This window comes from Arctopsyche grandis, chromosome 12 (genome assembly GCF_051622035.1).
Source record: "Arctopsyche grandis isolate Sample6627 chromosome 12, ASM5162203v2, whole genome shotgun sequence".
NCBI lineage: Eukaryota > Metazoa > Arthropoda > Insecta > Trichoptera > Hydropsychidae > Arctopsyche > Arctopsyche grandis.
The window spans coordinates 14,229,938-14,253,650 of NC_135366.1; the positions used below are offsets into that span (position 1 = coordinate 14,229,938).

A 23,713-nucleotide genomic window follows, 5' to 3' on the forward strand; every position below is an offset into this window, starting at 1 on the left:
ATCTGTGGTTGCCATTTAGGAACTGGTTATGGAAAAATTCTTCAATATCGAGTGTAGATATCGGGTTCGGTGATTACTAGTCAAATGTGAACCGGTCACAGGACAACCGGTCGCTCTAGATCGGTCACACGTGATCACCCGTCACACTAAAACTGGTCACACCCTAAAATCGGTTAACCAGTTTTCTCGTGACCGATTTTTAGGGTGTGACCAGTTTTAGGGTGTCACCAGTTTTCTCGTGACCAGTTTTAGTGTGACGGGTGATCACGTGTAACCGATGTAGAGCGACCGGTTGTCCTGTGACTGGTTCACATATGACTAGTAGTCCGTTTACCAGATATCGGTTGTGTGGACGTATCCAATGATCAGAAATCGAAATCATTTCTTTGTATTGAATTAAATTTTTAACAAAATATAACGAACTAAGTTGTCAATGCAAAGTATACATTTGAAATATTATATTCGTAAAAAATAAACTATAATATACAAAGGCGTGAAAAATGAAAATTCAGTTATTGTATAGGTACATAGTCGACGATTTATTGATTTAGAGCGAAAAGGTGCGGCTCGTGCGGCCTTCTCCACAGTGGTAGGTTTGCCGTCGGCGACGGTCTGGGTGTGGCTTCCAGTGCGAGTGACGAACTGCAAACGGCAATCAGCGAACGATCGACTCTGGGTGAGCTCTGACTTCCTTTCAGCCTAGATTCCACGCCACTCGGACGACGAAGACGGGGCCCCACACGAAACCGAGCACCCACACACAAACACGAACACGAACACACCCATCGCTTCAGCTCAATAAGTGTGCCTCTTCAGTGCCCCGCTCCGCCCCGCCCCGCCCCGCCCCTCTATCGCCTCGCACCACAATTCTTCATCTGACTTCTAATGACATTTTGACAATTCGTCATTTCTTATTTTGCCTGCATCCGCCCCCTCTCTTTACAGATTGCCACTCACACGTCCCAATTCACCGGTGTTTTACTAGATATTGTATATGTGTATGTGTGTGTTTGTATGTGGGGCTGACGTCACTTTTATTTTATCGAATGAGCGATCCCATCTCATCTACAAACGGTATTCACACACATTCCAATTATGTATTTCAGCGGCTCTAAATTGCACTTCATTTTTGCACAATGTATCGATTGTGCAAATATTTTTGAGCGATTCAATTCAGAGCTGATTAGATTTACTGCTTAATATATTCAAGTGGCTTATTAAATTTGACCCTCTAATTGAGCGACAACGTCATTTTATGTTGTAAGGGGGATAAGCTGTACATATGTATATGCATGGCCTATATATGATACCCTCTCCCCTTTTAATAATTCAAAACCACGGGGAAGAAATAACTTTTTAAAATATATAATATTACGAAAATGGAAGTATAAAAGTTTTTATTGAATATTTATTTTCTTAGAAAAATTATTTAACATAAGTTTTTCGTGTTTAACCTTTCCACCGCGTACGATTACTATACATGTCCTAGCGAACATGCCCTCAGCGCGTAAGACACGCATTGTGTTAAAATTTTATAACTTGGTTGAAAATATTATTAAATGTCTACTTTACCAAATTCAATAGATGACAGTAGTCAAAAAAAATTCAATATAGGCTAAAATAATTTATAAAATATTACAACCTATATTTATAGTCGAAAACGCGATAACAAAATCCGCAAAAAAGCAGCCGCGTACAGGGCATGTTCGCTAAATTTAGCAACTGTAGAATCAGATATTATTTCAAAATAATCTAAAGTACTTGCTATCTAGAAATTTATGTAGAACGGTGCCAGTCCATATAGTCGATAGCAGAATTTTTTTATTGGTATTTACTTTGTATAAAAAAAATATGATTTTCTATACATATGCATTTTTATTGACAAGAGTTTAAAACTTTGAGGCAAAACCCACGGCAGCTTCCCCTTCTGTCCCCGTCCTCTGATGTGACCTGTTTGTGTTTATTAGAAATGAATTGATTTACTGTTAAAAATTCAACTATGAACCTTTCATAAACTGAGACTGATATGTAGAGTCGTATAAAATGATAAGTGAATATAATAAAAATGTATGTGTTAAAGGTGTAGTGTTTAAGATATAGATAAGGTATACAGAGATAGGTGTGAAATTGGGATATCAGAAGCTCCTGCGGTGAAATGGTTTAAAAGTTCAGATTGAAACTTAAGTTTAATTAACTGCTAGAATGTAATCAATAATAAAATTCTAGTACAAGTGACTTTACGTATCCACGACGAAACGCCGAACGATACTATGTCCTCGACAAAATGATAATGTGGCATAATATGAAATTCACATGTTCAAAAACGAATTTTTTAACGAAAAATTTCGGATGTGACCAACCCACAATTTTTTCTATGTATTTGAGGAATATAAGAAGATAACAAAACAAAATTCGATAATTAAACATACATACACGTTCACACATACTGGCTATGACAGCATTTTCGATACAAATTGACCGCAAATCTAGAGAAACCTACACAAGACAATTCTTCTTCCAGTTGTCGGATTTTGTTCAAATTTTTTTTATTATTTTTATTCACCCGACAATTGGTGCACTGGAAAAATGTTCACGCGACAAAATGTCCACGGAAATAACTTTCAAGCGAAAAAATGTTCAAAAGTCCTAAATTTTCTTACTTTAATGGAAAAAGTAACTTTCTATTGTATTATATTATATATATCTATCGCGGATTTCACTGAATTAGTAAATGTTAGGGGTTCTCAACCGTATCCAATATTTTCTTATTTAAATTGAAAAAATTACTTTTTAAGCGTATGAACTGCAGATGACATTGAATTAGTTTATATGTCGGGGCTTCTCAACCGTCTCCAAAATTTTCTTAATTTCAAATGTATAATTTACTTTTTATCGTATACATCTCGGATGTTATTAAATGTAATTTTTCAATTTAAATAAGAATATGTTGGATACGGTTGAGAACACCTGTCATTTATACTAATTGAATAATATCCGCGATGTATACGATAAAAATTAAATTATTCATTTGAAATTAAGAAATTTTTGGAGACGGTTGAGAAGCCCTGACATTTAAACTAATTCAGTGAAATCGGTGATAGATATATATAATATAATACAATAAAAAGTTACTTTTTCCATTAAAATAGGAAAATTTAGAACTTTTGAACATTTTGTCGTTTTGAACGTTATATCTGTGGACATTTTGTCCCGTGATCATTTTGTCGCGTGAACATTTTGTCGCGGGTACATTTTGTCAGTGCACTAATTGTCGGGTACATTTTGTCGTTGAACCTTTTGGAATTGAACCAATTGTCGCGTCACCGGTACAATTTTCGACACGGGGCCCCTCGAGTAGACCGGATCCTGGAGCTTTTTACCCCGGCTCCCCCCCCCCTCTCATCGGTCCTGCATATGTACAATCAAATATTCATTGTTATATAGTAATTTCATATGACAGCTCTTTGGTGTTTGATGGACCCTTTGATTCAATGTCAGTTCTACATACATTGTTAACTGTAGTTATAAACAAAAAAAATAATTGCTCTGTTTGTATAGGAGCCCTTCGATCCTGGACTCTTAAGAGCCTTTTCAAAACCCATCTAGGTTTAAAGCTGAGATTGGCGACATGCGGGTTCAGCTACACGCTCTATTGTGAATTCTTAGAAAGGACATGTTCTTACCAGCTTTTTTGCTGTCTTGCTTTGAACACTGACAATTTTTCTAAGGAATTGACCATTTCTACAAAGCAAGAGAGTAAAAAAAGCTGGTAAACACATGTGCTTTCTAAGAAATTGACAATAGAGCGTGTAGCAGAACCCACCTGTAGTCGATCTTTTTTAATCAGATAGCGAGAGTAGATAGACAGAGTAATTAGATAGATTATCTGAAAAGATATACTTACATACACATATGATAAAAAATTCAAGATATTTTCACCTTATTACCTTACTTATTAAATAGGTATTTAATTTATGAACCATTGAAATTTATCGAAACTTTTTTTTATTTTACAGATATTCCATCAAATTGAAGAAAGCTTGAGAAAGTAGCACGCAAGTGTGCTCACGCTTTCAATCATGGAGCAAATACCACCTCCGAAAGAAGTGAAGATCCTCGAAACAGCAGAGGATATTCAAGAAAGACGTGAAGCTGTAAGTATTACATAATAAAATGTACATATGTATGTCGTATAAAAATGTGTCATTGATAAATGTACTTTGGTTGAATTGAAATATAATGCGTTATCTAGTTACATAACTGTTTGAGAAATTGATATTTAGTTGTCAAACTGTAAACCGTATCTCAAAAACTTATGGCTGAGTGAATACTTAGTATTCACTTGTAAAATGATATGATAATTTTTTTTATTTTGTCTAAAGCGTGACATCATCACATATAGTAGCAAATGAGTGTGACTGCAATTTGTTAGAGCAATTTAAACTAGCTCTAACAACTTTGATATCACTTGACTTTATGCTAGCAATGTTTGTTTTTAAGAAGAAAAAAAAAATTCATACTACATAAATTTCGTAGTATCGAAAATTAAATCGATAATTATGGCGTATGGTTTTTATTTGTAAAATAATTTATCAGGTACTCTCCCGATATGATGATTTCAAACAAGAAGCTCGCGCTAAACGTGAAAAACTTGAAGATTCCAGACGTTTTCAATATTTCAAACGCGATGCTGATGAATTGGAATCATGGATACATGAAAAATTACAAGCTGCTTCTGATGAAAGTTACAAAGATCCTACAAATTTACAAGTATGAATATATATTATATATATATATGTGTATTTTTAATATTTACGTACAATTATACTATCGATATGATCATTTTGGTCTAGATTAAAATTTTTGAACTTATCAATGCTTAAATTTTAGGCTAAAATACAAAAACATCAAGCTTTCGAAGCAGAAGTAGCTGCCCACAGCAATGCTATTGTTGTGCTTGATAACACCGGTGCTGAAATGATCAGTCAGAATCATTTTGCTTCAGAGGTTATTAGAAAGCGTCTCGGTAACTAAATCATCATTGCTCGAGTGGATTTGTATTTATACCATTGAGACAATTTTTTTTATTTTACTTGCTAATTTATAGATGAACTACGTCGATTGTGGGATCTGTTGCTTTCGAAATTGGCTGAAAAGGGCATGAAGTTACAGCAAGCCCTAGTTTTGGTTCAATTTTTGCGGCATTGCGACGAAGTTATGTTCTGGATCCGCGACAAGGTATAGTAAAGAACTGAATTCCTTTAAAAATTCCTTTTACAAAAAAAATTAACTGAATTCATTTATTTTGCGTTGTAGGAAACATTTGTGTCTGTGGATGAGTTTGGTCAGGACCTGGAGCATGTGGAAGTATTACAACGCAAATTTGACGAGTTCCAAAAGGATATGGCTGCACAGGAATACCGTGTGACTGAGGTCAATCAATTGGCTGAAACCCTTGTTTTGGAAGGCCATCCTGAACGGGAAACTATCGTTAAACGAAAAGATGTTAGTATATTTCACATATGACAATGATTATTATGACATATAACAATCTTTTCTAGTATTTTTATTTTTATTGATTGTGTAGGAACTAATTGAGGCATGGCATCGCCTTCGCCAACTTGCTTTAGTCCGTCAAGAGAAATTATTTGGCGCTCATGAAATCCAACGTTTCAATAGGGATGCAGATGAAACCATTGCATGGATCTCTGAAAAAGATGTTGTTTTGAGCTCTGACGATTATGGACGCGACTTAGCCAGCGTTCAAACATTACAGGTAACTTTAATTAGGTTAAATCGGAAAAGCAGAATAAACGTATTACAGGCCACCAGTATTTTTAAATATTGTTAAACGTAAAACATTATATTTAATGTTCTGGGAAACATTTCTCGAAATGAAAAAAAAGTGGAATTTTTACTACTTTCAAATATAACGGCTCATATGTACAAACATATTTATATATATATATATTTCTAATAATTTTTCTTACTTTATTGTGCAGCGTAAGCATGAAGGTGTAGAGCGTGATTTAGCAGCACTTGAAGATCGTGTTGGTACTTTGGGTGATGAAGCATCTCGTCTGTGCAGCTTACATGCTCCCAACTCGAACCATATCAATGCTAAAAAACAAGAAATTCAATCAGCTTGGCAATTACTTATCGCTAAAGCTAAGGTATTATAAAAATTTATACTAATACGTATGTATAAGGCAATACGTATTTAATTTTGCTTTAACTATGTGTGTATTTTTTACAGGAACGAAACGAAAAGCTTGTATCTTCGTATACATTGCATAGATTCCTCGCAGATTGTCGCGATTTGATGTCTTGGATGTCCGATATGCAAACAATCATTTCCGCTGATGAATTGGCTAAAGATGTTGCCGGTGCCGAGGCTCTTCTAGAAAGACATCAAGAGCATAAGGTAATTATTATATTATGTAAAATTACAGATTACAATCTACCATTGCTTCCATTCACATGCTTTTTTTTTGCATTAGGGAGAAATTGATGCTCGTGGCGATTCTTTGGGCGCTTGTCTGTCAGCTGGTCACGAATTGGTTGACTCTGGACATCCTGCTGCTACAGAAGTCAGCTCCCGCATGCAACAAGTTGATGAAACTCGTGCTGCTTTGGCTGCTCTATGGGAAGAACGTCGTATTAGGTATGAACAGTGCATGGACCTACAACTATTCTATCGTGACACTGAGCAAGCCGATACTTGGATGGCCAAACAAGAAGTAATAATTTATTTTTATTTTAAAATTACTTTTTTTATTATACAATATAATTAAATGCATTAATTTTTTAGGCATTTTTGGCAAATGAAGATTTGGGCGATTCTTTGGATTCTGTCGAAGCATTGATAAAAAAACATGAAGATTTTGAAAAATCTTTAGCCGCTCAGGAAGAAAAGATCAAGGCTCTTGATGAATTTGCCACAAAATTGATCGAAGGTCAACATTATGCTGCTGATGATGTTGCTCAAAGAAGGGAAATGCTTTTAGAAAGAAGAGCTGCATTACAGGAGAGGTCTTCTCAAAGACGTGCTTTGCTCGATGATGCTTACAGGCTACAACAATTTGAGCGCGATTGTGATGAAACCAAAGGTGATTAATTATACTGAATTTTCCGAGTTATTACTCTTACTTATTCCGCTACCATTTTAAAATATTGAATTTTAATACAGGTTGGATCAACGAAAAGCTTAAGTTTGCTACTGATGATTCATATTTAGACCCTACCAACCTTAATGGTAAAGTGCAAAAACATCAAAATTTCGAGCAGGAATTGCAAACAAATAAAAGTCGCGTTGATGATATCATCTCTACTGGTCAAGAATTGATCCATCAAAAGCACTATGCATCACGTAAGTTTTATTCTCTTATAATTTTTGTGTATTAATATTATTATAATTTGTTTCTATATTTTGACTTTGAAAATTGCAGCACAAATAGAGTCACGCACTTCTGAAATCGTGGAACTGTGGGATACATTGGCTGGTGCTTCTGACAAGAAAGGCTCCAAATTGCAAGAAGCTTCTCAGCAACAGCAATTTAATCGTACTGTAGAAGATGTAGAATTGTGGCTATCTGAGATTGAAGGACAGTTATTGAGTGAAGATTATGGAAAGGCAAGTATTCCCAAGTATACAGATACGAATAAAAAGACAACACTAAAATAACTGATGTATCATTAAAAATATATATATTTCAGGATCTTACAAGCGTTCAAAATTTACAAAAGAAACACGCCTTGTTAGAAGCAGATGTTGGTTCTCACCAAGAGCGCATTGAAGGTGTACAGAGTGCTGCTGAGCAGTTTGCCGAACGTGGGCATTTCGATTCAGAGACTATCCAAAGAAAACGAGTTAGTTTTTTGTCATTTTAAATTTGACCATTCTTATTTATAACTTTGGGTGTTTGTTTATTTATTGTTTTTATAATTAATAGAACATTCTGATAACGCGTTATACCGCATTGGAGAAACCCATGTCTATTCGCAAGCAACGTTTGCTCGATTCGCTGCAAGCCCAGCAATTATTCAGAGATTTGGAAGATGAAGCTGCTTGGATTAGAGAAAAAGAACCGGTCGCCGCGTCTACTAATCGAGGTATGTACATTGTTCTTTTAAGTATTCTATCTGCATATTTCACTATCAAAAAATGTGTAATATTTGTTATTACTGTTTTTCAGGTCGCGATTTGATTGGCGTGCAAAATTTAATGAAAAAGCACCAAGCAGTCCTATCTGAGATAAATAACCATGAATCTAGAGTTACTGCAGTTTGTGGATCGGGAAGGAGCATGCGTGAAGCTGGACATTTCGCTGGTGATGAAATCGGTCGTAGAGTTCAAGCTTTAGCCGATCAATGGACTCAACTGAAAGATAAAGCTCTTCAAGTAAATATTTCCCACATTGTACATACAATATGTAATTTATATTTGAATGATTTATTGATTTATTGATTTTTAGCGTAAACAAGATTTGGAAGACTCTCTCCAAGTTCATCAATACTTTGCGGATGCCAATGAAGCTGAATCGTGGATGCGTGAAAAGGAACCGTTGGTGTGCAATCAGGTAAACTATCACCGATAGTATTTTGTTTGAATTATCGCTCAATACTTATTAATTCAATTCTTTATTTTTGTGTCAATAGGATTATGGCAAAGATGAAGATTCATCTGAAGCACTTTTGAAGAAACATGAAGCTCTAATGTCAGATTTAGAAGCATTCGGAAACACAATTCAAGTTTTGAAAGATCAAGCCCAAAATTGCAGGGTTAGTATTAATTTTTATTTGGAATAGTATTCAATATTGTGTAAAAATAAACTGACCTGTTTCTGAAACTATTACAGCAACAAGAAACTCCTGTCATTGATGTTACTGGAAAAGAATGTGTTGGTGCCCTTTATGATTATACCGAAAAGTCTCCCAGAGAAGTTTCAATGAAAAAAGGCGATGTTCTCACATTACTCAATTCGAATAATAAGGTTTTAACAAATACACATATAGTGTACACATTTATTTAGTTCTTGAAAATTGTAATTTTAAATTTATGTTGTATTTTAGGATTGGTGGAAAGTGGAAGTTAATGATCGTCAAGGTTTCGTACCTGCGGCTTATGTAAAGAAGATTGATGCTGGACTCACCGCATCGCAACAAAACCTTGCTGATAATAATTCAATTGCAGCTCGACAAAACCAGGTTTCTAGATTATTATGTAATAGATAATAAATAATATTATGTCATGCAAAAATCTAAAATCAATTTTCATTTTTTCCTATCTAGATTAATGGCCAATATGATAATTTGTTGAGTTTGGCCAGAGAAAGGCAAAATAAATTGTCTGAAACAGTTAAAGCTTATGTTCTTGTAAGAGAAGCTTCCGAATTGGCGACTTGGATAAAGGACAAGGTAATTCTTTTTACTGTTGTTTCTTAATTATTAATCTTGGTTTTATATAAAATACTAAAATATATTTTTTATTTCACAGGAGAACCACGCTCAAGTGCAAGATATTGGAGAAGATTTAGAGCAAGTTGAGGTAATGCAAAAGAAATTCGACGATTTCCAAGCCGATCTGAAGGCTAACGAAGTCCGTTTGGCTGAAATGAATGAAATCGCTGTTCAATTGATGACCATTGGGCAAACTGAAGCTGCTCTTAAAATTCAAACTCAAATACAAGTATTTTGTTTTTCTTTTCATTTATACATAAATATAGTTGCTTACACCCGTATAGGTCAATTAAAAGTTTGCTATTTTATTATTCTTAGGAACTCAATTCAAAATGGTCTTCTTTACAACAACTTACCGCCGAGAGGGCTGCTCAGTTGGGGTCAGCTCATGAAGTGCAACGATTCCACCGTGACGTCGATGAAACCAAAGATTGGATCCAAGAAAAAGATGAAGCTCTTAATAATGAAGATCTTGGAAAAGATCTGCGCAGTGTACAGGCGCTTCAACGTAAGCATGAAGGACTTGAGAGGGATCTTGCTGCACTCGGAGATAAGGTATATATTGTGGCACCAATCGATCAACGTGGATTTATTTGATTATTCATTTACTTTTTTTTTATATATAGATTCGCCAATTAGACGATACTGCTAATCGCCTAATGAATTCTCATCCCGATACTGCTGAGCAAACTTACGCCAAACAGCTTGAAATTAATACTTGTTGGACAGAATTAACCGCAAAAGCCAGTTCTCGAAAAGAAAAACTTTTGGATAGTTATGACTTACAGAGGTATTGAATATGTTTTATTAATTTTGATTCATTCTCCTTTAGTGTACATGTTTATTTTACTATTTTATTTATTTTGTTTAGATTTTTGTCTGATTATCGCGATTTGATGGCTTGGATTAATTCCATGAAAGGACTTGTCAGCTCTGAAGAGCTAGCGAATGATGTAACTGGAGCAGAAGCATTATTAGAACGTCATCAGGTACATTATTTTGTCACTAAATTGATAATGGAAGTTAGATATGTTTTAATGATATCTGAACTTTTATTTTTTAAACTATAAATAAGAATGCAGATTTAAATTCATATTATATAAATATGTATTGTGTGTCAAAATTATTTTTAATTGGTTGTTGAAATATTGTCAGAAATTACCAAAAATAGAAAGTTCAATTTTTATTAATGTTTGCGGATTTTATTAAAACAAAATAATTAATTCATAGGGCCAGAGACTGGAAATAGATGCTCGTTATGGTATTTTACCTCAGGTCAGATAAATCTAAAAAAATATTCTGATGGTTTGCGATGTTGTACTTTGTCAGTGTTGCCTCTAACCATTTGATTTTTCGTAATGTGTTTTTTTTTTTTTTAGTTTTCCTAAGTTTACAAGATGATTTTAAATTTCAGATTAACCAATCCAAACAAAACTTATAACATCTGAAATATTTTTTATTTAATGATGACCTTGTTGCTTTTTTTCTTGCATGATTTTTCAATTTTATTTACCTTACCATTGCAATTGTGTTGTAAAAAAATTTAAATATATACATATATGTACATATAATAATACTTATTGGATGCTCATTATTATGAAATGAGCTATAGAATTTTGATTTTCCTTATTTTTTTTATTTGTTTTTGCTTTTTTTACTGATAGTCCACCGTGAGCGCTTAGAATCAATCTCTTCTAACATGTATAAAATAAATCTAATGTAAAATAATCTAATAATTTGCATGGCCTTCGTCAATCCGTAAAGCAAAATACATACTACATTACAAATTCTTGAAATATATTCAATACGCAAATTTTGGTTTTCTCTTTTCTTTACAGATGTAACAGTCTTGTTTTTTCGCTATGTTCAGTTTTAATAAGGATTATTCTTTAAATTATAGGAACACCGAACAGAAATTGATGCTAGAGCTGGTACTTTCCAAGCTTTTGAGCTTTTTGGTCAACAGTTGCTTCGTTCTAAACATTATGCTAGTCCTGACATTCAAGAGAAAATTGAAGGCATGGCTGATGCCAGACAGGACTTGGAAAAGTTGGTTTTTTTTTTAATAGCACAATTTTCAAAAAATCCTTGAGCGTTTACAATCAATATCTTTATTATCATTACCAGTGCATGGGTAGCACGGCGAATGAAGCTAGACCAAAATCTTGAACTTCAGCTGTTTTATCGCGATTGTGAACAAGCGGAAAATTGGATGGGTGCTCGAGAAGCTTTCTTGAATGCTGCTGATGAAGTGGACTCCAAAGGAGACAATGTTGAGGCCCTCATCAAAAAACACGAGGACTTTGACAAGGCAATTAATGCACATGTAAGCTAATTTTTTATCCATTTTTAAATGTTATTTAGTTGTCAAGTATTACTTTATTTATTTTTCCATTGTTTATTTTCACAGGAAGAAAAAATAGCCGCCCTACAGACATTGGCTAACCAACTCATTGTATCAGATCACTATGCAGCTCAACCAATTGATGACAAACGCAAGCAAGTTCTTGATAGATGGCGACATCTCAAAGAAGCTCTCATTGAAAAGAGATCCCGGTACGAATATTGTATAACTATTCATCAGAGTTGTATTTGATGTTTTCGAATTATTTTTATTATGAATATTCAATATTTATAGATTGGGCGATGAACAAACGCTCCAACAATTTTCTCGTGATGCCGACGAAATGGAGAATTGGATTGCCGAGAAGCTACAACTAGCTACCGAAGAAAGCTACAAGGTCTGTATATTGGTCAAATTTATGTCACGAAAAGTCGTTCCGATAATTCACTCACTGACGCCTCGTTCACAGACATGTAGACATGTGCGTTAGTACAAACCTCTTCTTACTTTCACTTATTATGGATTCCTGAAGTTGTGTTGCCAAAAGTTTTTTCCATTGATGTTTTGTCGTGACGCCGTGGTGTCTAAAATGGTTCCCATTTCTGAAAGATGATAGTATTTATATACTTTCATTTTATTTTTAGGATCCTGCAAATATCCAATCGAAACATCAAAAGCACCAAGCTTTCGAAGCTGAATTGGCTGCCAATGCTGACCGTATTCAATCTGTACTCGCTATGGGTGGCAATTTGATAAATAAAAATCAATGCAGTGGATCAGAGGATGCTGTTCAAGTGCGTTAAGTTTTTTGTAATTCATATTATTTGTTCCATTGATATGAAAATATATTGTTGTTTTTCTCGTTTTTAGGCTCGTCTTGCCTCTATAGCCGATCAGTGGGAATATCTTACTCAAAAAACAACTGAGAAATCTTTGAAACTCAAAGAAGCCAACAAGCAGAGAACGTACATTGCCGCAGTAAAGGACTTAGACTTTTGGCTTGGAGAAGTTGAAAGTCTATTGACATCTGAGGATTCTGGCAAAGATTTGTCATCAGTTCAAAACCTAATGAAAAAGCATCAGCTCATTGAAGCTGACATTCAAGCTCATGAGGACAGAATTAAAGGTTAATTTTTGGATGTTTATAATATGTATATTCTTACATATAAAATTCAAAAAAGAATATAAGCTTATCATAAATTTATATTTTAGATATGAATGAACAAGCTGAATCCCTCATCGAAAGCGGCCAGTTTGAACCAGCAGCTCGTAATGCCATAAAAGAAAAGCAAAGAGGTATTAATGAAAGATGTGAACGTGTTCGTAATTTGGCGGCTCATCGTCGTGCTCGTTTGAATGACGCCAATACTCTACATCAGTTCTTTAGAGATATTGCTGATGAAGAAAGTTGGATTAAGTAAAAATAAAGAAAGCTTATTATCAATTGCATTTAAATTTTAAAATGTATTTTTATTTAAAAAATTATTTTTTTTATAAAGAGAGAAGAAATTACTTGTTGGATCAGATGATTATGGCCGTGATTTGACTGGAGTTCAAAATTTGAAAAAGAAACACAAGAGGTTGGAAGCTGAACTTGCATCACATGAACCTGCTATTCAAGCTGTACAAGTATGTATCGAGTTGAAATGGAATTGTTTTTACTTATAGACTGTTTATACGAGTTTCGAATATTCAATTGTATTGTAGGAGGCTGGAGAAAAATTGATGGATGTTTCCAATCTCGGTGTTCCCGAAATTGAACAGCGTTTGAAAGCTTTGAATCAAGCTTGGGATGAACTAAAAGGCTTGGCTCAAACTCGCGGTCAGAAACTCGATGAAAGCAACACTTATCAACAATTTTTGGCTAAAGTGGAGGAGGAAGAAGCCTGGATCAGGTAAAATTTTACATTTAATTTTTGTAATTGGTCACATACATACATTATTGACTAATGACTTTTTCTATGTTTACGTGTAGCGAAAAACAACAACTTCTATCTGTGGAAGATTATGGGGACACAATGGCAGCAGTTCAAGGCCTTATCAAAAAACATGATGCTTTTGAAACTGACCTTGCAGCACATAAAGATCGTTGCAATGATATCTGCCAGGCTGGTGGTCAACTCATTGAAGACGGTAATCATCACGCCGATAACATTCAACACAGATGCCAAGTTATCCAGGTACATAATTTAAAAATAAATTTTAATCATACGTGTAAGTAATTTATCTCATCATATGAAAATATTTTTTTAGACTAAATTCGACCAACTGTCGTCTTTGGGTAATGCTCGTAAAAATGCTTTGATTGATAACTCGGCATACCTTCAATTCATGTGGAAAGCTGATGTGGTAGAATCTTGGATCGCCGACAAGGAAACCCATGTTCGAAGCGAAGAATTTGGACGTGATTTGTCCACTGTTCAAACTTTGCTAACCAAGCAAGACACTTTTGACGCAGGTTAGTTTTTCTCATTTTTTTTCTAGTTTATATTTTGTTTATCTTAATTTAATTTTAAAAATCTTACTCTTCCTTTTTTTATTACGCAGGATTATCAGCATTTGAACATGAAGGTATTCAAAATATTACGGCATTGAAAGATCAACTTGTGGCTGCTAACCATGATCAAACTCCTGCTATTAAAAAGAGGCATGAAGATGTAATTTCCAGGTATGATTCTGTTATTATTTTAATATCGTCTATTCTCCTATTTATTACATTTTATTAAAATTAAAATCATTTGTTACAGATGGCAAAAACTTCTTGGCGATTCCAATGATCGCAAACAGCGTTTACTTCGTCTTCAAGAACAATTTAGACAAATCGAGGAATTGTATTTGACGTTTGCCAAAAAAGCGTCCGCTTTCAATTCCTGGTTTGAGAATGCTGAAGAAGATCTCACGGATCCCGTGCGCTGCAATTCGATCGAAGAAATCCGAGCATTGCGAGAGGCTCATGCACAATTTCAGGTTTGATATAATACTACCGTCTGAATGTCTTAAATATCAACATTACTTAAAATTAATAATCATAATGAATGTTACAGGCTTCGCTGACTTCTGCGGAAGCGGATTTTAAAGCTTTGGAAAAACTCGATCAACAAATAAAATCGTTCAATGTTGGACCCAATCCATACACTTGGTTCACCATGGAGGCTCTTGAAGATACATGGCGTAACCTCAAGAAAATTATTGGTATTTTTAATTTACATTGATTCAGTATACAAATTTTTGGTGGATTTAATGTGTCTGGTTGTATTAATTCGTTTTTTTCGTTTGAATAGGTGAACGTGATGTGGAATTGACAAAGGAGGCACACCGTCAAGAAGATAATGATAAGTTGAGAAAGGAATTCGCCATGCACGCAAATACTTTCCATCAATGGTTGACTGAGACTCGGTAAGATACATTGAAAATGGCATATTATGCGTTAAATTTTTTTTTATATAAATTTCAATGGTTTATTTCGGTGCAGGTACAATATTCTCGGCTGGGGCGGGTGAATTTCTATTTCATAAATAATTTGTGTTTTTTACTCTAATTGACGGCCTACTCTATACTACAATAAATACTTCTTCATTAATAAATAATTTTCTTATGCTCAATATGTTGCATTAATTGCAAGCATTTGATTTTTATTCGATTCGAATTACATAAAAAAAAATTTACATTGGGCTAATTAAAATATATTCGATAACTACCATTTCTAATATTTGTGATTTCAATTATGCATGTGGTGATTTATTAATGTGTAATATTTTTGTCTTTGAAAAAATTCACAGACAATAATTATTGGAATGTTGAAGTATCGTTTTCGCTTATTAACGTATGAAGCCAAGTTGTGTTTAATTTTAGTTGACTCGTGAATATTCATCAAACTGATGTTTATGCGTTCAAAATTTTCAGGAGCTGGATGATGGAAGGTACTGGCTCGCTGGAGGCTCAACTAGAAGCGTTGCGTGGGGCTGCTAATGAAGTGCGCGCTAGACGAGGTGATCTTCGTCGCCTGGAAGAATTGGCTGCAGCACTCGAAGGTCATTTGGTGCTCGACAATCGTTACACTGAACACAGCACGGTTGGCCTCGCTCAACAGTGGGATCAATTGGACCAACTCGGCATGCGAATGCAGCACAATTTAGAACAGCAAATTCAAGCCAGAAACCAGAGCGGTATGATCATTTCCGTTGATAGGATTTTTTAATGCGCCACTGTTAATATGCTATTTCACAATGTTCGTTTTCTTATGTGCAGGTGTCAGTGAGGACGCATTGAAAGAATTCTCCATGATGTTCAAGCACTTCGACAAGGACAAATCTGGAAGATTGAACCAACAAGAATTCAAATCCTGTTTGCGCGCCCTCGGATACGACTTACCCATGGTTGAAGAAGGACAACCGGACCCCGAATTCGATGCAATTTTAAGTACGTAATTTTGTCTAAAAGCATTTTATCATTTAACCAATATATATATAATATTATAACTGGGATATAAACTTATTTATTTTTAGATGCCGTGGACCCTAATCGTGATGGACAAGTCTCCCTTCAAGAATACATGGCGTTTATGATATCCAAAGAAACTGAGAATGTACAATCTTCTGAAGAAATTGAAAATGCATTCAGAGCCATCGCCTCCGCTGATCGACCATATGTGACCAAGGAAGAACTTTACGCTGTACGTATTTTTCACTCGTTGATTGAATGTTTTCGTTAGTGAGACATCAGTATATATTAATCTATTTTTAATTTTCAGAACCTCACAAAGGAAATGGCCGATTACTGCGTAGAACGAATGAAACCGTTTAACGAACCGAAAACCGAACGAACAGTTCCTGGTTCATTGGATTATATTGAATTCACTCGAACGCTTTTCCAAAATTAAACACAGCTAATTTGGGCAAATTTGTGATTAACACGATGCCTTTACTTTTTAATTTATTTCACTTGCATATTATCAGAGAAATATAATAGTTGATAAGTAAATCATTGAAAAAAATTTAATTTATTAGGTTAACTTTTGAAAACTATTTTATTTTAAATTATTTTATTTTATCAATGTTTGACTGTTGTTTATCGTAAACAATTACAATTTTATAATTCATTTAAGTACTCGACGGAATCGGGGAATCAAATTGAGAATAAGTCCTATAGTTTTTAACTGAAATAATTCGATAATTGGTCATCTTCAATACATGTTTTACCAGCAGTATTTTAATATGATACAAAGGGCTAATTTAATATAAGGAACTTTAGTTGTAAAATGTAGAAGCGCTCAGTTGTATCATTTGTACAAATTGCTGAACATTTTTCAATCAAAAAGTTTATGTATAAAATAACCCTTTCGTATATTATTCTCAACGTATTAAATAACGCCTCAGGAATTTGTCTTTGGAATAATTTTATACGATGCAAATCCATTGAGATTTGTTGATATGAATTCCCACTATTGCATAGAATTGGTAAACGGTATTTAGATTATATTTTATTAAGCTTTGTAATGTGCACTTTGCAAGCATTTATAATTTAAGGATACATATTATTTTTTTCCTAATGCACAATGGATCCCATACACCTCTCGAATTTTTAGCGAATCGCTTTAAAATCTGCTTTAAACTTTTCGCATATGCATTTAGATAAATGTTGGTTTTACTGACTCTAAAGTAATTGGTGTTTTAAATCTATTCCATAAATGTATAAAAAAAAATACCATCATATATAATCTAAGTATCAAAACTACTAGCTTTTTGTTCATCATATTTGTGAAATCAATGTCTTACTTTAATTCGATTTTATATTTATTTAATCGATGGCATTAATGATAGAAATTAAAAAGTTTTGAAAGATTATGCCTTTACTTGCCACTGAGTTGGTATTTGAAACTACTTTATTAAATTTTGCTTTTGGAAAAAAAATATTATTAATTAATTTGTATTTTAAATGGAGTCAAAGTCAAATGCTTACTATATAGTTTGTTGAATGCTTTATATTTATTCTCAATAAATTCAATTATTTTAATTATGTATTTTATTCATTTCAATAACACATTTAACACTGATAAATTTTCGTATGAGAATTTATTCTAAAACAATTATAAGCATGATATCAGACAATCCCTTTATATCAGAATGAGGGCGGCATATATTTTCAGCTAAAAGTTTGATAATGTGATGATTATCTCTAAAAACCAACTGATATGCAGCCGAGACTACAGCAGCAGGTATAAGGCTTTCTAAATCGCAATCTTCATCATCCTCCAAATTTCTTACACTACCAATAGCCCACTTCCATCTAAAAATACAGTTTAACGTTATATTTTCGATTACAATTTTATTTCTATTTACAACTTTGATAAACTCACTTAGATAACAGTTTATCTTTTAGGAGATATACTAGTTTCAGTATGCCAAAGCACGGTCTGTATAATTCGATGGCACTTAAACCAGCCGGTATGGCGCACGCCTCTATTAACGTTTCAATTGCATCCCAACGAGTGTGAAGCGGAACTTGATAATCTGTAAATAATGTTCCGACATTGAAGGATATGTCATCATTTCGTTATTCAATTACTTTTAACCTACCGATAGTTTTGAATACTTTGTACTCAGATTCAACAATTGTTTTTGTATCATAATTTTGTTTTTCTTCCATCATAAGTTTCTTTATTTCGCAAGTTTTAATAGCTTCATCGGCATTTATCATTTTTGAAGCCAATTGAAGACAAGACATGATATGCAATATGAGATTTTTTTTAAATTTCTTTCCACCTGTTGAATAATAAATAAATCCATTGGCAAAAAAAATTAAACTCATGAATTATATTTCAATCATTAAAATTTATGTATATTGTTTGTTTATAGTTTCTAGTTTCGTTAAAATATTAAACATGTTGATTGTATTATATAATATTTACAAAAATGTATTAAGCTTAGTTCCAATATTATATAAACTGCTACAATAGTCCTGACTACGATTTTTATGATTCAAAAGGGGCTGTGGAATTGGAACAAAATTTACCTACTCCAACTTGAACGATTTTATTAGATTGGACTTTTCTTGCCAACGTATAAAATAATTAGTAATAAAAATAATAGCGATTTTCAAAATATAAAAAATCAAAGGAATTAAAAAACCACTCAAAATTGACATGTAACCAGAGAAATGTTATAATAATAGAAGTGGCATTAGGCGTTATATTGTTGCCAAGTGACGATTGTCCACAGACAATCCTAAATAATTTTAGCATCAGTCGTATTTGATGCTTGGTGGTCGAAGTATGTCCGATAAAAACTTATCTGGGCAAATGCATCGTTAAAAATTGCACGACGCATTCAAAAACACACAATAAACAACATGGGATACATTTTTATAAGTTAATTGATCATTTAAGTAACATATTATTCAGTTAACATCGTATATGAAAGCGTCTTGGCTACAGCTAGCATACGCATACGCGTACAACATTGCGTAGTTATGGAAACAGTACGCGTGTATTGAAACAAGAAATGTATTCCAAAGGGCGCTTCTATTATTATAAAATTTCTCTGCATGTAACTCAATTTATTGAATTATTGAAACTATTTTTTTTCTCTTTTCTTTGGTGCCATCTTACCAATTCCCGATAAATCATCACTAATGATATCGCTGTTCTTCCGGTCTTGTACGGGTACTACGGCTCACCACTCCATCCCCCAAAAAGTAATGAAACGGATATAAATAAAAAAAAAGTAAGTATATTATATTCATAGCATGTGTATGAATCTCATATACAAACAAATCAATTTAATAATAAAAATATATAAGACGGAGGAAACATCAGTTTTGGCCAGAGCACATCAAAATATGTGCAATTCAACGATTTTATTTCAAATGTAATTTGTTATATTTCAATTTATTAGTCGATTTACTTCAATAAAATTAGACTAATTGACGCATATCGTAATACGTGTAGTTGATTGATTTTATACGACTCCGACTCCACAGCCCTGGATTCATCCCTATAATTTTTCACTTATTTTGCCCATAGGGAACCAAACTGTCTTTGGCTACGTCCGCACTACCGATATCTACACCAGATTTTTTCCATAACCAGTTACTAAATAGCAACCACAAGTTGCAATATGGGAACTGGACATGGAAAATTCGAGAATATCGGGTGTAGATATCGGTAGTGTGGATGTAGCCTTTCAGATATCGAAACCTCTACATAATGTGTTGCACTCTCAGATTATGCACACTCTCTATCATTCAAGGATATTATTTTACCACGGCGATATCCATGAACTTTAATTAAGTGATGCATATGTTTTTTGGTGAAGTTCTCGAAGACGTCTGCCGCTAAGAGAGCTATTCGAGCTGGACGTCCAAGCCGAACACACACACACATACAAATGCGTGCACCTAAAATTCCAGACATTTTCTTTTCCTTTGATATTTATAATAAACTCACAGCAACTTATTAATAAGCGATGAAAAAAAAAAAAAAAAACAATTGAATATATGCACATAAAATCATTCAAATATGAACCATGGAATATATTCTTTATTCTTTAACGCTTTAACTACAAAAATAAACATTTCCTCCAACCTTGAATGCTATTAATAAGTAATTGACAATCACATTTCAATTATTGTTATTATAATATATCAGTTGTATGAATGGAAATAACATACTTACACCTTTCATTGGAAAAATAAACGTATTCAATTTATTCATCTTGTACTGTACTGAGATTAAGAATAAAACATTTCTGTTTATTAAAAAAAATATCTTAACGGAGATACCGAAGTAAACAAAACATGCACATACGAGCTTAGCACTTCGATATTGATGTCACGACCGCATCACCTGATAATAAAACCATAATCGCATAATGTTTATAAAGTTAGTAACTGGAACAATTGTGTAAACAATCGACACGACATGTACGAAGGATGATTTTCTACTATATATAATTATATACTGTAAAGAATACATACATTTGCACACATTGCGTCTCGTTGCCAAATATAATATGCTTGCTTTATGTGTAACTTGATGATGAGTAGCTTTTTTTATAAATACTTACAATAACAAATACATATAAATAGAAGTAATCATCGCGATAAAAAAAGACTTTGAACAAAACAATTGTGTATCTATCTAATCTACCATAGTAGTCAACTGCTTGTTTTAAAGAAAGATAAAATATTTTAAATTATCATTGCAAACTCCGGTCAAAGTAACTTTATATGAGGAATAAAACCTGTGTGACATTAAGGATAACTATTATCACAAGTGAACCGATTGCACGAATGAGAAGATTTTTAAATTAATCAAATACTGAATGTAAATAAAACATGCGAGTTCGGTTCATTCGTGATAATTATTAAGGAATTATTCTCAAATCAAAATAAAAAAATGGCATTAATAATTTATTCACCAATATTCATACTTCACAAAAGAAAAAGTTGAAATTGCCGTTTACTAATTACAATTTTTTTTTTATTAATATAGTAAAAATAGACCATTCAATTTTTAATTGTATTTTTCCCACTATATTCTAATATTTTTAACGTTTACGATATTTTAGCTTGATACAAGATTTACGTATTAGTTATAAAAGAAGATATAAGCAATATTCTGCGAGATATTAACAGAATTCAATAAAAAACCTTGCTATCAAAATATACGATTTCTACCATTTACCAGTTAAAATTAAAATTACGACAAGCAAATCCAGTTAATTATAAGCAATAAAAACACACATGGTTTTCATACTGTTTTCGTAACACTAAAAAGAATAACAAAATAACACGTTGAATATCACAAAATCAGTAAAATTATTTAAATATACAATTCATATTTCATTGAATTAATGTTGATCTTAAAACGTTTCTTATTTTAAGACCATCCTTCAACACGCTGATCTATCAGTGACTTCTAAAAATGACATTACAATTACATTCTTTGATGGCTTTTCAAATTACATATAAACGAGACCAGGAAATGAAAAAAATTATAAAAATTGTCAAATTTATTTCCATATAAACAAACGGTTCAATATTTAAAAATATTCGCTTACACAATCTTATGAAAGAAAAAAAACATATTTCAAAATATCATATAAGCAGTAACATTAAATAGTAAGTAACAATAGACTAAAATTAAACAATAAACAATAGTCAGTAATGAACACATGTTCGTACTATTTACACACACGGTATTACAAAAGTGTCAGCCGTGTTCGTAAACAGTACTTTCATATGAAAAGTAATGGTAGACTGCTGTATATTTTACATAAGATTCTGTCTTTTTCGGAGCTCGCATTGCCAAATTAGAGCACTAACGTCCGTTCAATGAGTGTATAATAAATGCAATCAATTTGCTTCACCTTAGATCTGTGAATTACATATAGTTAGTTATTCACGGTTAGATTTGTCATTCGTACAAAATGATCATAATAAAATTATGTCCCTTTACAAATGAATATTTCATTAGAGTACTCCTTGAAACGTTCATTTTACATTTACAATAACGATTATATTTTCGTTCTCTGTACACATTTAGATTTTTCCCTTACTTCTGAAGATCTCGTTTCATTCTTATTTGAGGTTCTTAAAAAATAGTCATCGATAATCTTTTTCAGGCTTTTTTTTTAAGTGTTAGGATAATCATTCGGACATAAATTAAATATTTCGATGCCTTCATAGCTAATACATTCTAACTTTTATTTTCCAACAAAAATCTTATTTTATAATTTGTCGTGTGGAAACATTTTCAATGGCATTTTCCAAGCTCCTTCAAAATCTTGAAACATTTATACATTCGTAAGCAAAATATTACATCAAAAAAAATTCAACGAAAAATTTTTCGAATCGATAAAGGCAAAATCCTGACGTGTCATCGAGGGTATTCATCGAAGCCATACATTTGTCATAAATAACATTTTGCAACAATTGCAAAAATGGTGCAATCTCTGCTAACACTATCACTGTCAACACAGAGCTAGGAATTGAAACGGATACAAATTTGCACAGAGAACGGACGAGGCTGTAGTCGACTAGTAGGAGCATGCAATAACCGCGGTCGAAGGTGTGTGGGTGTGTGGGGGAGTGTGTGTGGGGGTGTGTGGGGGGCGCCGAACGCGCCGGTGTAGTGATATGGTGCTGCGCCCCCTGCGGCTCACTTTTTGGCCCCAGGAGGCGGCAGATTGGTGCCGCGGTCCTTGCCGCGCAACTTGACTCCGAGCGCGCGCTCGATCTTGCCGATGACGAGGTTGTTGGGGAGGCCGCGGCCCGCCTCGTAGTCGTTGACGATCTGCGGCTTCTCGCAGATCTTGGTGGCGAGGTCCTTCTGCGACATGCCCTTGGCCTGGCGCGCCTGCATCATCAGCTTGCCCAGGTCGTGCGTGACCGTGTCGTGCTTCAGCAGCTCCGTCTCGCGGTCCAGCTTGGCCGTGCTCTTGGTCACCTGGTGCTGGCGGTTGGAGCCGCCGCCGAACTTGTGCTGGGTGTCCACCGCCACGCCCTGCCGCCGCGCCGCGTTCACCGCCGACTCCGTCTTCACGGCGCGCCCCCGCCCGGCCGCCGTGGCGCCTCCGGGCCCCACCTGTTCCCAATCTGACATACTCTCCGTCTATCTCCGTCTATCTCCGCTCGCTCGCCCACCCGGCTTCTACTGCCGGTCGCACACCGCACACCACACACCGCACACGCGACACCTCATAACACCTCCCTTTACGGCCTACACGCGGACTATTGCGCAAATATCGATCGCGAATATGGAATATCTGGCACTCGAGTTCTCCTTAGTACTGTAGGAATACAATACAGCTTGTACGAGCTTTCAGCAAAGCCGAAGCAATCATCTATTCGCTCCAGATTGACTCCAAACTTTGAGTTCAAGGGAACAACCGAAATACTTCGTCCAGCTTA

The 23,713-nt window shown here is 34.2% G+C and overlaps 3 protein-coding genes across 4 annotated transcripts; 1 reads left to right on the forward strand and 2 right to left on the reverse strand.

Annotated features, from left to right (window-relative positions):
- Positions 1-523: 523 nt before the first annotated feature.
- On the forward strand, positions 524-17,939 carry alpha-Spec (alpha spectrin). The gene is made up of 46 exons (XM_077442759.1): positions 524-676; positions 4,017-4,154; positions 4,597-4,770; positions 4,891-5,026; positions 5,108-5,238; positions 5,317-5,505; positions 5,588-5,776; positions 6,003-6,173; positions 6,257-6,424; positions 6,501-6,740; positions 6,812-7,109; positions 7,190-7,369; positions 7,449-7,633; positions 7,717-7,869; positions 7,953-8,112; positions 8,196-8,401; positions 8,475-8,579; positions 8,659-8,781; positions 8,859-8,993; positions 9,073-9,207; positions 9,292-9,417; positions 9,497-9,688; positions 9,778-10,014; positions 10,086-10,249; positions 10,331-10,448; positions 10,690-10,734; positions 11,360-11,508; positions 11,587-11,785; positions 11,870-12,015; positions 12,098-12,200; positions 12,448-12,597; positions 12,674-12,929; positions 13,016-13,220; positions 13,303-13,432; positions 13,511-13,698; positions 13,779-13,983; positions 14,057-14,261; positions 14,351-14,471; positions 14,551-14,770; positions 14,848-14,995; positions 15,085-15,199; positions 15,276-15,299; positions 15,707-15,969; positions 16,052-16,222; positions 16,309-16,475; positions 16,554-17,939. The coding sequence occupies exons 2-46, from the start codon at positions 4,080-4,082 to the stop codon at positions 16,680-16,682; spliced, it is 7,329 nt and encodes a 2,442-aa protein (XP_077298885.1). The 5' UTR covers positions 524-676; positions 4,017-4,079; the 3' UTR covers positions 16,683-17,939.
- Positions 17,767-20,661, reverse strand: LOC143920070 (cyclin N-terminal domain-containing protein 1-like). 2 transcript variants are annotated; one of them, XM_077442760.1, is made up of 5 exons: positions 20,475-20,653; positions 19,410-19,479; positions 18,379-18,564; positions 18,159-18,312; positions 17,767-18,088 (listed from the first exon to the last, which is right to left on the reverse strand). In XM_077442760.1, the coding sequence occupies exons 3-5, from the start codon at positions 18,524-18,526 to the stop codon at positions 17,875-17,877; spliced, it is 516 nt and encodes a 171-aa protein (XP_077298886.1). In that variant the 5' UTR covers positions 18,527-18,564; positions 19,410-19,479; positions 20,475-20,653; the 3' UTR covers positions 17,767-17,874. The 2 variants fall into 2 exon arrangements, with proteins under 2 accessions (XP_077298886.1, XP_077298887.1); XM_077442761.1 differs by lacking the exon at positions 19,410-19,479 and having other exon boundaries at positions 17,768-18,088; positions 20,475-20,661.
- Positions 19,403-23,536, reverse strand: mbf1 (multiprotein bridging factor 1). The gene has a single exon (XM_077442762.1). The coding sequence runs from the start codon at positions 23,403-23,405 to the stop codon at positions 22,962-22,964; it is 444 nt and encodes a 147-aa protein (XP_077298888.1). The 5' UTR covers positions 23,406-23,536; the 3' UTR covers positions 19,403-22,961.
- Between the last annotated feature and the right edge of the window lie 177 nt (positions 23,537-23,713).

What these genes read in the sequence shown, in the direction of transcription:
- alpha-Spec (XM_077442759.1), top strand. Translation starts at nt 4,080, where the DNA reads ATGGAGCAAATACCACCTCCGAAAGAAGTGAAGATCCTCGAAACAGCA. An exon ending in TTCAAGAAAGACGTGAAGCT is followed by an intron (nt 4,155 to 4,596) that starts GTAAGTATTACA and finishes ATAATTTATCAG; the next exon opens with GTACTCTCCCGATATGATGA. An exon ending in CGCCGCGTCTACTAATCGAG is followed by an intron (nt 8,113 to 8,195) that starts GTATGTACATTG and finishes ACTGTTTTTCAG; the next exon opens with GTCGCGATTTGATTGGCGTG.
- LOC143920070 (XM_077442760.1), bottom strand. Translation starts at nt 18,526, where the DNA reads ATGTCTTGTCTTCAATTGGCTTCAAAAATGATAAATGCCGATGAAGCT. An exon ending in CAAAGTATTCAAAACTATCG is followed by an intron (nt 18,313 to 18,378) that starts GTAGGTTAAAAG and finishes CATTATTTACAG; the next exon opens with ATTATCAAGTTCCGCTTCAC. An exon ending in AAAGATAAACTGTTATCTAA is followed by an intron (nt 18,089 to 18,158) that starts GTGAGTTTATCA and finishes CTGTATTTTTAG; the next exon opens with ATGGAAGTGGGCTATTGGTA.
- mbf1 (XM_077442762.1), bottom strand. Translation starts at nt 23,405, where the DNA reads ATGTCAGATTGGGAACAGGTGGGGCCCGGAGGCGCCACGGCGGCCGGG.